This window comes from Strix uralensis, chromosome 6, assembly GCF_047716275.1.
Source record: "Strix uralensis isolate ZFMK-TIS-50842 chromosome 6, bStrUra1, whole genome shotgun sequence".
Classification (NCBI taxonomy): Eukaryota; Metazoa; Chordata; class Aves; order Strigiformes; family Strigidae; genus Strix; species Strix uralensis.
The window spans coordinates 25,290,701-25,303,193 of record NC_133977.1 but is presented as its reverse complement, the minus strand read 5'-3'; the positions used below and the strand labels follow the sequence as shown (position 1 = coordinate 25,303,193).

Below are 12,493 nucleotides of genomic sequence, written 5' to 3'. Positions count from 1 at the left end.
AAAATTCTGTTCCAAATACAATTAAAGATTTAAAAAAACAGAATTACAACACTGGAGAAATGTTCACAGACAAAATGAAAGAAAGCCAGGATAAAATTTTGATGCTTCAAAGTAAATAAAAAAAATAATTATTGACTTCAGGAAGGCTAGGATTTCACCCACTAACACAGAACTCAATCCTGTCAATGCTATCTATGCTGTGCAGTGTATTCATTGGAACTGCTGCCATGAATAAGAATACAAAAGGATCTAGTACACACATGAATACATCTAAAATAAGAGTTGTTCCAATAAGCAGATGATGTTTTAAACAAGCCCTATTTAAAATTACATTTAACAACAGTTTCACATCTAATTAAACCAAGTGAATTAATTTGTTGCCCAGCTATGAAAATTGATAATTCTGAAGAATCAACCACCAACCCATCCCAAATTCTGAAAATAATAGAATATTTCATTACTATAGGGAGAGGCCTCAGATTAAAATCTTCACACTACATTCATTTTTGACATTTTTTAAAGCATCCAATTTGCAAAAATAACCTAAAGCAAGTTCCAAATGATCCATACTGCCTACCACTAGACATGTACATACAGTGTTGTGTCTCAGAGCAGCCATACTCTAATCAAAATAGTGACATGCTGCTTCTCTTTTTTTAGGCTGAAGATCTTCATGGCAGAAATTAAACCTCTCTCTTTGGTATACATAGACATTTGGTATATGCCAGACCTAGTAATTTTACTTAGCACATGCTAAATAGATAGGAGACAGGTAAACTTTTTCTGTTTTTCTGAGGCTATTTAGATGCTCTGATTTAAAGTCATCAGCCAAAATACTCACTCTCCCACTTTCAATGAAAGTCAAGAAAAACATAGTTGAAAAATATTTTACTTGCTTACAGTTCAATCCACAAAAAACTATAAAAGTATCAGAAGTGATTTTTTAATCACTTGTAAGCATTGACTTGTTAAAACTAATGTCTCTCTTGATACTTGACCAAGCACATCACAAATAATAACGCAAGCCCATTAACTTGTCTTAATGAAAGTTTCCAAGGAAATAGCGACTCACTGTAAACAATTTACCCAACAACTTCTGCCGAAACATGTATAATGGCTGCACAATTCACAAAGGCATTCTCTACTTTGTGCCTAGTAAGTTTTATTTGATGAAATACAATTAAACAGATGATACAGCATAAAATAGCAACAGAAGAGAGTTCACAACAATTTTTTCAAGCTACCAAAATGGGATGTAACTATATATATTTAGAAAGATTCTTAATCTTAACCGCAAGCTCTACATACATTCTACATAACACAATATGGGCCTAAGGAAGTTCTGTGCAAGACTATATGGCAAAGAGTTCCATTATAAAAGTCTTTTTTTCAAACTACCAAATTACATTTGTGAGCAAAGAATATCAAGTTCTATTAATACAGGGGACAAGATTTTCTAAACAAAACATTTATGTTAGACTGCAAAATCTATTTTCTATTTAGGTAGCAAAAGTGAACTGATTTTCACTAGATACGCAGCATATTTTGAAATTACAAAGTTTTTATTTAGGTTTCTAAAAATGATTTACAGAATCTAGCACATGTCATTTAAATTTAATTTGAAACATTTTTTACTATATTTGGGATAATTAACATCCTGAGTAACATCTGCTTCTATAAGGATTATAGCTATTTAATACAGAAGAATGCTTTGAGAATTAGTTCTTCAATGTTTTTTATTTACTGATGGATGCTAAGGCAGAATTTATTATATAGATGCAAAAATTTTGGTAATTTTAGTTCTACCTTAAATATCTTGTGTTATTATGTTGCCTTTCCAATCATTCTTTATCCCAAACACTCACACGCAGGGTTGTTGTCTTAAGGCCAGTGAAAGTTCTTCTATTAATTAATTTTTCTAGTGACAAGCAAACAAGAGTGATGTGTATGTTTCCACCTTTATTACTCATTTTTCCCCTCTTTGAGAAGTAAGACGATGATCCCTCCTGATATGGTCATTCTGTGAAATTATTCCCACTGTAAATTAAAATCTTGTGTCTGCTTAAATATGACTAACACTGAGTGACCTACCATATTTTTTTTTTCAAAGGCTACAGTAGCCTTCAAGCTAACAAATCATACCAGTCAGTCTAAATTTTCTACTCATTAAGTTTAACCATTTAATTCTTTTTTATACCCATTTGTATCACATTACCAGTTCCTCAGTATTCTACCCAGGCCTGCTGTTAAGTATGTGCTAAGTACTGCAGCATTCACCTTTTTAAGGGAACAGGATATTTCACCTGAAATACCCAATAAAGGTATTAACCATTTTTACTGCATTGTGTCTGGTTTGGCACTCCTTGATTCCGAAAGAATGTGCAAGTTTCCAACTGTGGTCATATAATAACTGTCTGGAAGGGACACACCGCTTCATATCTCATAAGGAAAAGTTATTAAACATGTTTTGAGTTATTCAAAAACCAGCAACAGAACCAACAGTGACAAAGAACTATGCTCACACAACACAGACAAGGGGAAATTCTGAGCTATGCTGGCTCATCTTCATTCAAAGATTACATACCTGTAATATCCCAGAGTGACTTACAGCTGCATTGGTGTCACTTGGAAAAGATATCATACGATCTGGAAAAAAGCTCTGTAACAATAATAATTTGTATCAAAGTTCTGTAAAAATAAATATAAAACTTCCTATCTCTTGTGGATGTAAAATTAAAGTTCCCAGTGCAATGCAAGACACTGCAGATTCTCTGATCCAATAATTTAAGCTTACCTTAATATCATTCCTATATTGGTGACATCTTATATATAATTTGCTGAAAAATTTAGAATTTCGAGAAAACATCAGTGGTCTCTGGAAGCAAGAGGGTTTCATACATCAGTGTGAGTCATATTGCAGTACTTGGCCCTTAGTGTTGTTTTTCTAGTAGTAATTTCTATTTCTGTTGACATATAAGACTTGCCTGGGGATTCAAGATGCTACAAATGCTACAATATATTTTTCAGCATGCTACACCAACATGCTGAAAAATATATTGTTTTCATTACACGAGAAACCCAGTAAAATATTTTGGGATAACTTCCATTAATAGAGAACAAGTCCTCTCTGTTTTTCTTAATTGTCCATTTTGTATGATATGAATGTGAATTAACATCATGATCTGACTACCTCAATACAGTGTGGTTAAAAAGTCCACATTTAAAGTGTCAATTTCATTATCAAGGAAAGCTCAAGGGGTAATTTATGGGACAGATCTGCAGCTGGGGAGTTCAATATAGTCATGCAGATACAAACCAGCCAAGTTTGACCGTTACTAATAACGTTTTCTTAAAGCTTGGACATTCAAAGCTTATATTCCCTTGACCATCCAATGTCCACTGACTTTCATTTTTAACAAAACTGAACTACTGGTAGGGTTAATTCATATCATTTCTGATAAAGCATTCTTGCTACACCTGGGACCATAGTGCCCAGAAGAATGACTCAACAGGAAGAGTAAGGACTCTGATTAGCCACAGCTGCTGATGCTAGTCATAGCTTCACGTCTGCCACACTCCACAGCTGTTTCCACTCACTGGTTAACCAATATACATACAGACTTATCCTTTGAAAGCTTCTCTACTAACTGTAGACCATCTCAAACTTAGAATTTGTCACTAGTGCAGTGATATCTCCATGTCAGGTGAGTACATGATTTGCCCAGAGAAACACAGGCGGAGCAAGAAAAAAAACCAAACAAACCCTTAGATCTCTTCTATCTTTTGGTATCTTAATATTTGCCTTTTCACAGGTAGATAATTTGAGTTCCCTTCCACTTTTCACCTTTTAAGTCTTCATACACTTCTGCTATTTCTCCCTTTGACATCTGAAACTAGCTGGCTTTATAAGAGACAGCATTAGGAGTGATCCCAATACACTGTGCGTTTGAGCAACCAGATGGTGAGTTTCTCCTGCTGAGCCAGGACGGCTTCCATAGCCTTTGCCATCAGCCAAGGTCTGAATCAGCAACATTAACCTTTGGCAACATCCTTGAGTTACAAGTTGTCTCTGCTCTCTTTCCATTCCTTACATACACTAACTTTGGCTTCACTTTCACTTACTCTTAACAGGTTATGGCTGCTCACTGCCTGTTCTGTCACTTGTCATTTTGGTGCAGCTGTGAGAAGCTGCCATTGAACAGCACTTGGTCATAACATTAAATTTTCACTTTAACAATAAAATCATCTTTGCTACAGATGCCCCTCCTCACACTGCTTCATTTTATATTTTGTTGTCACTTGATGGAAACTTCACTCAATTTCAAAAATTTTATTTTGTCACAGGTCCATGTGCAAACTTCAATAAAGTTAAACCCATGCTTGCCCCCTCACCCAAAAAAAAGTATGAACATGGATGTTTTACAGTTCCAACAAAGGGACTGGCCAACAGTTACATGCACTACAATATATTCCTATATCCCATATATTCCTTCCCAATTATTCCTTTTGACTCACGTTATACTAACAGCTTTACACTCTGCCTGTCTGTGTGTAACAGAAAAGCCTATTTTGCAGCAACAGCAATTGCACCACTTCACAGATAGAACGTTAGGACTTACCAGTGGATTTTTAAAAAACTCATACTTGGCATAATTTTTTCTAAAATACAGTTTGTTTTCTTCTTCCATTACCCAATTTGACTGGACTTCCATCACTAATTCATGGTCTTCTATAGCTCTTCCTGTAAAAAAAACAAACAAATTAAAAAAGAAACACATAACCTGTGCCTAAGAGCTTAAGAGCAGAACATAAAAACACAAAGGTCAGATAAAAAAATATTATCAAATTAAATTAATTAAAATGAATACAAAACATGAAACAAGCAATCTGAACACAGTCCATTAATCAGGTCCATGTTATACCAAGTTACTGTTCTACCCCAGTAGGGCCCAAGTTCTGAGGTCTGTCCCACATGGGGGTTTTCTGTTTGTGTTTTGTTGTTGTTGTTTTCTTTTACAGGGGCAGCTGAGGGCTTTATTCCATGTCACGGCCAAATCCACGTTCTCCCTGCAGAAGCCAGGCAGTTCCTGCTGGGTGACACATGGGGCAGTAGGCAGCAGACCACTTCAACCATTCACTCAGCCTGTCTGGGATGTCAGGAATGTTTGTCTTGTTGAATTCCTTGCTCTAATGCATCATTTGTAAAGTGAAAGTTATCTGCAATATAGAAAAGCATTAATTTGCCACCTTCTCCCCAAGGCCCCACTATGTCCTGAAGCATTTCTAAAACTGCAAATGAAATTAGGGCATTTCAGTGTTTTAATGTTTTTGCACAAACCAGGGATACTGAGCCACAGAACTAGCATAAGCAAAAGGAATGGTAAAAGTAAGCCATGAAAAAAAAATTAAAAAGAAAACAAAACAATAACCTACAAAGTGAATCCTAATGTGTAGTTTGTTTTTGCAGTGGGGCGAGGGGAAGAAAAGGCAAAGAATTCAGTTATTTGTACCACACCACTGGCATTCAGAATCGGTTTTCTCACTGCTTTAGATTGCTTCTGCCATTCAGATTCAATTTTACAGCAATATGAAATGCACTTATAAGAAAGATATAGAATTTAAGAATTTTCCTGCGTTGTGCATGTTTGCATGTTGCGTATCCTGAATAATGTAATGGGACTACTCGTAGTGCAGGAAGTTACACATAAATCCTGAAAGACTATGGATAATTTCTGTGCAATACTATTTGTATGGCCTTTTTTCTTTAATAAATCTCAGCAGCTTATGAACTCATGCTACAAAAAAAGGATGAACATGATTCCAAATGAGTATACAGTTTTTGTGGCCACTTGTACTTTTTGTGAACTCAAACTAATGAGAACAAGATGGAGTTGAACAAAGTTGTAGATTTTATTTAAATGATCATTGGCACCTCCAAATTTAAATTGTACTCCAACAATGAGTTACAGGTTAAGAATAGGTTTGAGATTTGAACTTATGTCTCCCTGCCAATTACGGGGTTTTAACATCCAATTCTGATCATGGTTTCAAAGGGAAATGGCAATTAAAAATATATTATAAAAACCATGTAACTCACAATTTTATGATCACATTTTCTCCACTTCATTGCTTTATCATAAAAGATCTTATTATATACTTTAAAGGAATGTTGATGCTCTCATATAACTGCCTGTTAGAAAAATCTTAAAAAATCATAACAGATAAAAGACTAGTATGGATTTTTTTAAAATCTTAATTAGACATAACATTAATTTAATATAAATGGTAAATTTTTGCAAGTGATCCTGGCTAAGCAAAGAGCCTAACTTTCATAAAGTGTAGCATGTACAACCTTCTAAGAGATAAAAATCAAACCTCAAATTTGAAATCATTAAAGCCTCTTTAGAACTACAGCATCTTTTTATTGATCTTCTCTTGCCACCTCTTTTGCCAGTCACTGCTTCATGCTTCCACACTGTCCAATCTGGTGGGGAACACCCTTATGGTAGCCTGCAAATCTATAAACTTCTTCAGGAAGTTTCCAGCTGGAAAATTTAGAGACAATACACTCACACAGCTAAATTTCACCTCAGTAGGAAAATATCAAGTTCATGACTAGCAGAAGACAAAGCACTCTCATGATCAAGAAGGGAAAAGTTAAACTTTCATTGAATTTAATTCATTCTTCATTGACTTTAACTCATTCTTGAGCCCATAAAGAGACTGATTAATGATGCTATATGAAACTCGCATTTTGTAACCAGATCACAGGAAGCAAATAAAAACATAAAGCAATTCAGAAAACAAAAAATACCTCAAAAATACTGAAAGAAAAGTGAGCATTTTAAAATCTTGTACAGGCTGCTTACGACTCCAAAACACTTTCTTCAGACGCAGGGGTAAAAAGACACTAAAGAACTGAAGCTCCTACTCAAAACCAGCATTTTTTTTCCCTTCAGTTTTACAGAGAGAAAGCGCTCCTCTGGGATGACATTTAAAACTCTTAAATGCTTGGCATTGTGACATTTAAGAAAATAGCATTTCCTCAAGACTTACTTCTTGGTACAAAAATAAGACATTCTGCGTCACCCCAATGGATGGGTAAAGATGCTGGTATTTATTTATTTTTAAGGTGTCACATCACGGAATATTTTACAATTGATTCAACTTACTTTCTTGAAGGAACTGAAAGACTGAGTTAGTGCCCTCCAAAACACAGACCTGTAATCAAATCCCTAAATGCTGCCATGAAAAAGCTGCACTTTGGTTTAGTTAGATCATTTTTTCTCTTCCGGTTAGACTGAAGAGTTTCCACCTTCCTCTCTACCACCTCTTTATTACTACTATCTCTAACATTAGGAGCACCTGCTACAGTCCAAAACAGAGTCTCCTTAACTATGGGAAGTAACTAAAGCACACGAAAGAAAATTTAACATTGAAGTGCATGACAGAACACATTTCAAATAGCCTCCTCTTTAGCCACCCAGCAGGGGAAAAAAAATGATACTAAACAAAAATCAGAAAAGCCATTGTCCAGTACTATAGCACAGATAGTGTTTTGTGAGTCTTCCCACAGGCTACCTAAAAGAATGCAGACAGTGAAATCAAAATAAGAGACTGAAACACAACAATGATGGGTCTGGCCAAGGCACTATAGCCTACTCAAAGAGGAACCCTACAACACAAGTCTATTGAGCTGCAGAAGCAAATAGAAAACCGTTTACAGTCAACACAAAAATTTCTCACTAGAAAAGGAAAAATTTCAGGATGAAGACAGTACTTTTCTTGGAAAGGAGAACAGCTTCTGGTTTTGTAGCCTGCCCTGTACAGGGAAGTTGCAATGGAAGCATGGGACTTCAACACCAAGGTACCTGGTGGTAGGGATAACATGGCATCATCCAAATCTAGGCATACCTCAGCTGCCTTCAATAACCTTAGACAAGGTGAAAAACATCCAAGGATTTCTTTGAATTCAATAGCTTGAGACAAAAAGGACACATACCTGAAGCACACAGTTCTGAAACACATTGCAATTTATAGTGCTGTAATAATTGTCATACTTCAGATATTTGAAACAGAGCCCAGGCTACTGCAAAATTTTGAAGATGGGTAGGAAGGCTGAGATCTGGATCCCAGGTGATGAGGCAGCAGCAGCAGGCTGTGTGCAGTGTGGGTGCCCCAGGGCAGGCAGATGGGGTGCACCGGCCAGCACCCCGGGGAAGTGGCGCAAATGGAGGAACCATCTCCCCTGCCCATTCACTCTGAGTCAACACAAGCTGGTCAGCACTTGCCATGCAATGTAGCGAGGACAAGACCATGCTTATTGTTAACAATATAGCTCCACAGTAAAGGGCATATAGGTTTGTGAAAACAGGAATATTCAGACCATGGTTTTATGTTTTGTTTTAGGTAGGATTTTTTTGTTTTTACTTTTTTACCCTTCACATGCAGATGCCTCCACACAGCAATGAAGGCACACTCCGGTGATGTAATTAATGTCTGTCTTGATTAAAAGCAGAATGCTGTGCTCCGCTCACTAAGATTCATGCAATTATATCTAATTCTGAAGTATTCAGACAGCTGTTAGATATTAAAGAAAACGTTCACTAAATGATGAATGAATTATTAATCCCCATCACACTGGAATTTACAGAGACACACACACTCACTCACAGTACTTCTCCTTTCTATATCCATTCATTTAACTTGGGAGCAGAAAAAACCTGTCTAAATTTCCATGGGTAAAGCATACAACAGAATAATAAATAGCAAACAGTCCAAAACTACATTAGCATTTGAAAAATACTTATTCATGCTACTCATCCAGTGCTTAAGAATATACTTAATGCAAGTCAAGATCAATATGTTAAACCTTTCAAACAAAACCAGATCTAACAGTATCATAAATATAAATCCTGAATTGCCACCCTCATCATTTAGGAAATAATTTATTTTAAAAATGAACAATTCACCTTTTTCTAAAATTATGCCCAAAGCAGCTGGAGCAATCAGAAGACCATATGGTGAATGCAGGTCTTCAGACCTGCACACCAGCAATTTTGAGAATTTCAGAATCTTAGAAAAAGCAGCTTCACTAATGATTTGATATTGAAATATTCCAATAAATCCTTCAGATTGAAGAAAATACACTATTTGACAAAACGTATATCGTGTAAATAAATAAACCTGAAGAAACAATGCCACTATTGTTCTGGCATGGTTTGTCAAAAGTGTCTTCTTCAATACTTACTACACTACTTAAACATCAGCCACACTATAAAATACAGAAAACACTTCTACGTAGTGTTGTATAAAGCTATTTTTATACCTCCTCTTCTGTAGCAGTCAGTCATTTACAGCCTCGACCCAGATTTAACTCTGACCTTACTCTGAGCTGGGAGCATCTTACAACTGATACATTCAGTGCAAAAGGTTATAAATATCTTTGAAATGTTACAAAGCAAGTAAAAAATTTTGAAAAACGTTTGTGGCTGCCTTCATAGGATAAAGGAGCAGAAAAGGGCAGAAAACAGTTTTAGCTTTTGTAGTTCATCTTTAAAATACAGCTGTTAAACATAATACAGTCGGAGATGCACAGTCAAGTTTACTTTACACAAATCCACAAGTCCAGATTCCCTAGATATATACACAGAAAGGGAGCTTAACAATAGCTTTTAGCCATATATAAATATGGGGGGGGGGGGGGGGGGGGGGGGGGGGGAGAGGAGTGGTATTTGGTTTTTTGGTGGTGGTGTGAGGGGGGTTTTAAATGGACAGTACTGCCATTACCAGGTACCAGTGCAGTTTCTTCTAAGAATTAAGAACTCCAAGGAGATTTTTAAGTATTTTAGAATGCAGGAAGGCGCCCAAAACATCCTTCTTCTCAAGGCACACTTTGCACTAGCAGCTTGAACTGCCCTTGAGGTTGCGGAAGTACTACCTTTGGTAACTCTAGTACGGTGCTAAAGTTCAAGAATAATATAGAAACTTTGAGTGACATGAAATGAAAACCAGATTTTTTATGGCATTTGCCTTCTAGTACATTTTTCTGATATAATACCCCATCAAAACCAAACATAATACAGTAACACAGTGTTGTATAAGTAAGACTGTCTGACTAGAGTATCAGTTCAATACTACATCCTAGTAGTGGGCTTCTAAACTCATCTTTTGCTGAGTGAAGTCTTTCCTGTGTTCTGCATTCTTTACATCTCTGCAAACATCCCCTTTCTCCCTAAATTTAATTTGTCTTAATGTGTTTTTATACTGCAAAATTATGTCTATACACAACAAAAAGGAATAAAGACCAGAGGTTAAAATTATAGTTGTAGTCTGAAACCACAGATTAAACCTTTTAAGTTGTATAATAGAAAAAGAGGTTTTTTACTGTACTAGAGGAACACTGATAATGTGGAAGTTCAGAGCATTTCGGTTCCAGCAACTTAAAATACTAAGCATAAAGTCACTTCAACACAGTTCATAGGTCCATAAGTGGAAGTTTAGAAGAATGGTTTTGGTTTGCTTTTAAGCAGTCCTGCACCAGAGTTCACAATAAATCTAGCCAAACTGACCATATTGAAGGAAAATATCGAGAGCCTACTCTAATGCTTCTGAAGACTGAGCCTTATTGTCCAGAAAGAACAGGACTGTGTAACAGCTTTCTGTCCCTGATATCAGAGATTTCACTCAGATGTTTGGAACAACAAAGATTTTATTTGCAATGAAAATAATGCAAGTCTTGCTAGAGATAAGCAGGAAATACCCATACAAGAGGAAGAACGGCCAAAGAAAAGCAAGGAAGAGCAAGGAACAATTTGCAGTGAGAACCTTAACAATCAGTGTCTTACAAAGGGAGGGAAAGGCTGTGGATGTTGTCTACCTTGACTTCAGTGAGGCCTTTGACACCGTTTCCCACAGCATTCTCCTGGCGAAACTGGCTGCTCGCGGCTTGGATGGGCACACGCTTCGCTGGGTAAAAAACGGGCTGGATGGCCGGGCCCAAAGAGTTGTGGTGAATGGAGTTAAATCCGGTTGGCAGCCGGTCACAAGTGGTGTCCCCCAGGGCTCGGTTTTGGGGCCACTCCTGTTTAACATCTTAATTGATGATCTAGACGAGGGGATTGAGTGCACCCTCAGTAAGTTTGCAGCTGACAGCAAGTTGGGTGGGAGTGTTGATCTGCTCGAGGGTAGGGAGGCTCTGCAGAGAGACCTGGACAGGCTGGAGCAATGGGCTGAGGTCAACTGTAGGAGTTTCAATAAGGCCAAATGCCAGGTGCTGCACTTCGGCCACAACAACCCCCAGCAGCGCTACAGGCTTGGGGAGGAGTGGCTGGAGAGCTGCCAGTCAGAGAGAGACCTGGGGTGGGTGACTGACAGCTGGCTGAGCCAGCAGTGTGCCCAGGTAGCCAAGAAGGCCATTGGTATCCTGGCTTGCATCAGAAATAGCGTGGCCAGCAGGGACAGGGAAGTGATCTTACTCCTGTACTTGGCACTGGTGAGGCTACACCTCGATGACTGTGTTCAGTTTTGGGCCCCTCACTACAAAAAGGACATTGAATTACTCGAGCGTGTCCAGAGAAGGGCAACGAAGCTGGTGAAGGGTCTGGAGCACATGTCGTACGAGGAACGGCTGAGGGAACTGGGGTTGTTTAGTCTGGAGAAGAGGAGGCTGAGGGGAGACCTCATCGCCCTCTACAACTACCTGAAAGGAGGTTGCAGAGAGCTGGGGATGAGTCTCTTTAACCAAGTAACAAGCTATAGGACAAGAGGGAATGGCCTCAAGTTGCACCAAGGAAAGTTTAGACTAGATATCAGGAAGCATTTCTTTACAGAACGGGTTGTTAGGCGTTGGAATGGGCTGCCCAGGGAGGTGGTGGAGTCCCCATCCCTGGAGGTGTTTAAGAGTAGGGTTGACGTAACGCTGAAGGATATGGTGTAGTTGGGAACTGTTAATGTTGGGCTGGTGGTTGGACTAGATGATTCTTCAAGGTCTTTTCCAACCTAGGCGATTCTGTGATTCTGTGAAATCACTCTTACAGACACAGACCAAGCAGTGTGAGGCAAATGTACTTTATAGCTATGCTTTCAAAAAAGGAGAAGCAGAAGCAATAAACTCCCAAAAGAACAAATTCACACAAGCCCTCCCAAGCCTTTCTATTACAATTGTACTTCTATGTGAAAATGAAAACCAAACACCTTATTTACTGCCATACCATTATATAGTATGAGTCTTACCTAAACCTGTGTGTGTAAGTTGTTCAAACAGAGTCCAGCTGTGGTCATCAATATAGTGGTTCTTCAATATCAACAGCTGACATACATCCCTGGCTGTTATATCACTTGGTACTTCCAAAGCTCTGCTAGTATCATCTTCACTATACACTTTAATTACCTGCAATAAATAAAAAAGCTAAAATATCCATAAGTTTAATCTTTGATTCAGTTAGTCCAAATATATTTCTTTCTCAGCTTCATGACTGAGACAAGAACCTAT

General features: G+C 37.7%; 1 protein-coding gene across 1 annotated transcript in view; it reads right to left on the bottom strand.

The window, feature by feature from the left end:
- Positions 1 to 12,493, bottom strand: part of GRB14 (growth factor receptor bound protein 14) — a 67,112-nt gene that overhangs the window by 18,220 nt on the left and 36,399 nt on the right. The window contains exons 3-5 of the mRNA XM_074873972.1: positions 12,235 to 12,391; positions 4,620 to 4,741; positions 2,585 to 2,659 (exon numbers count right to left, since the gene is read on the bottom strand). Coding sequence (XP_074730073.1) covers positions 2,585 to 2,659; positions 4,620 to 4,741; positions 12,235 to 12,391 — 354 coding nt within the window. The remainder of the gene's footprint in view (positions 1 to 2,584; positions 2,660 to 4,619; positions 4,742 to 12,234; positions 12,392 to 12,493) is intronic.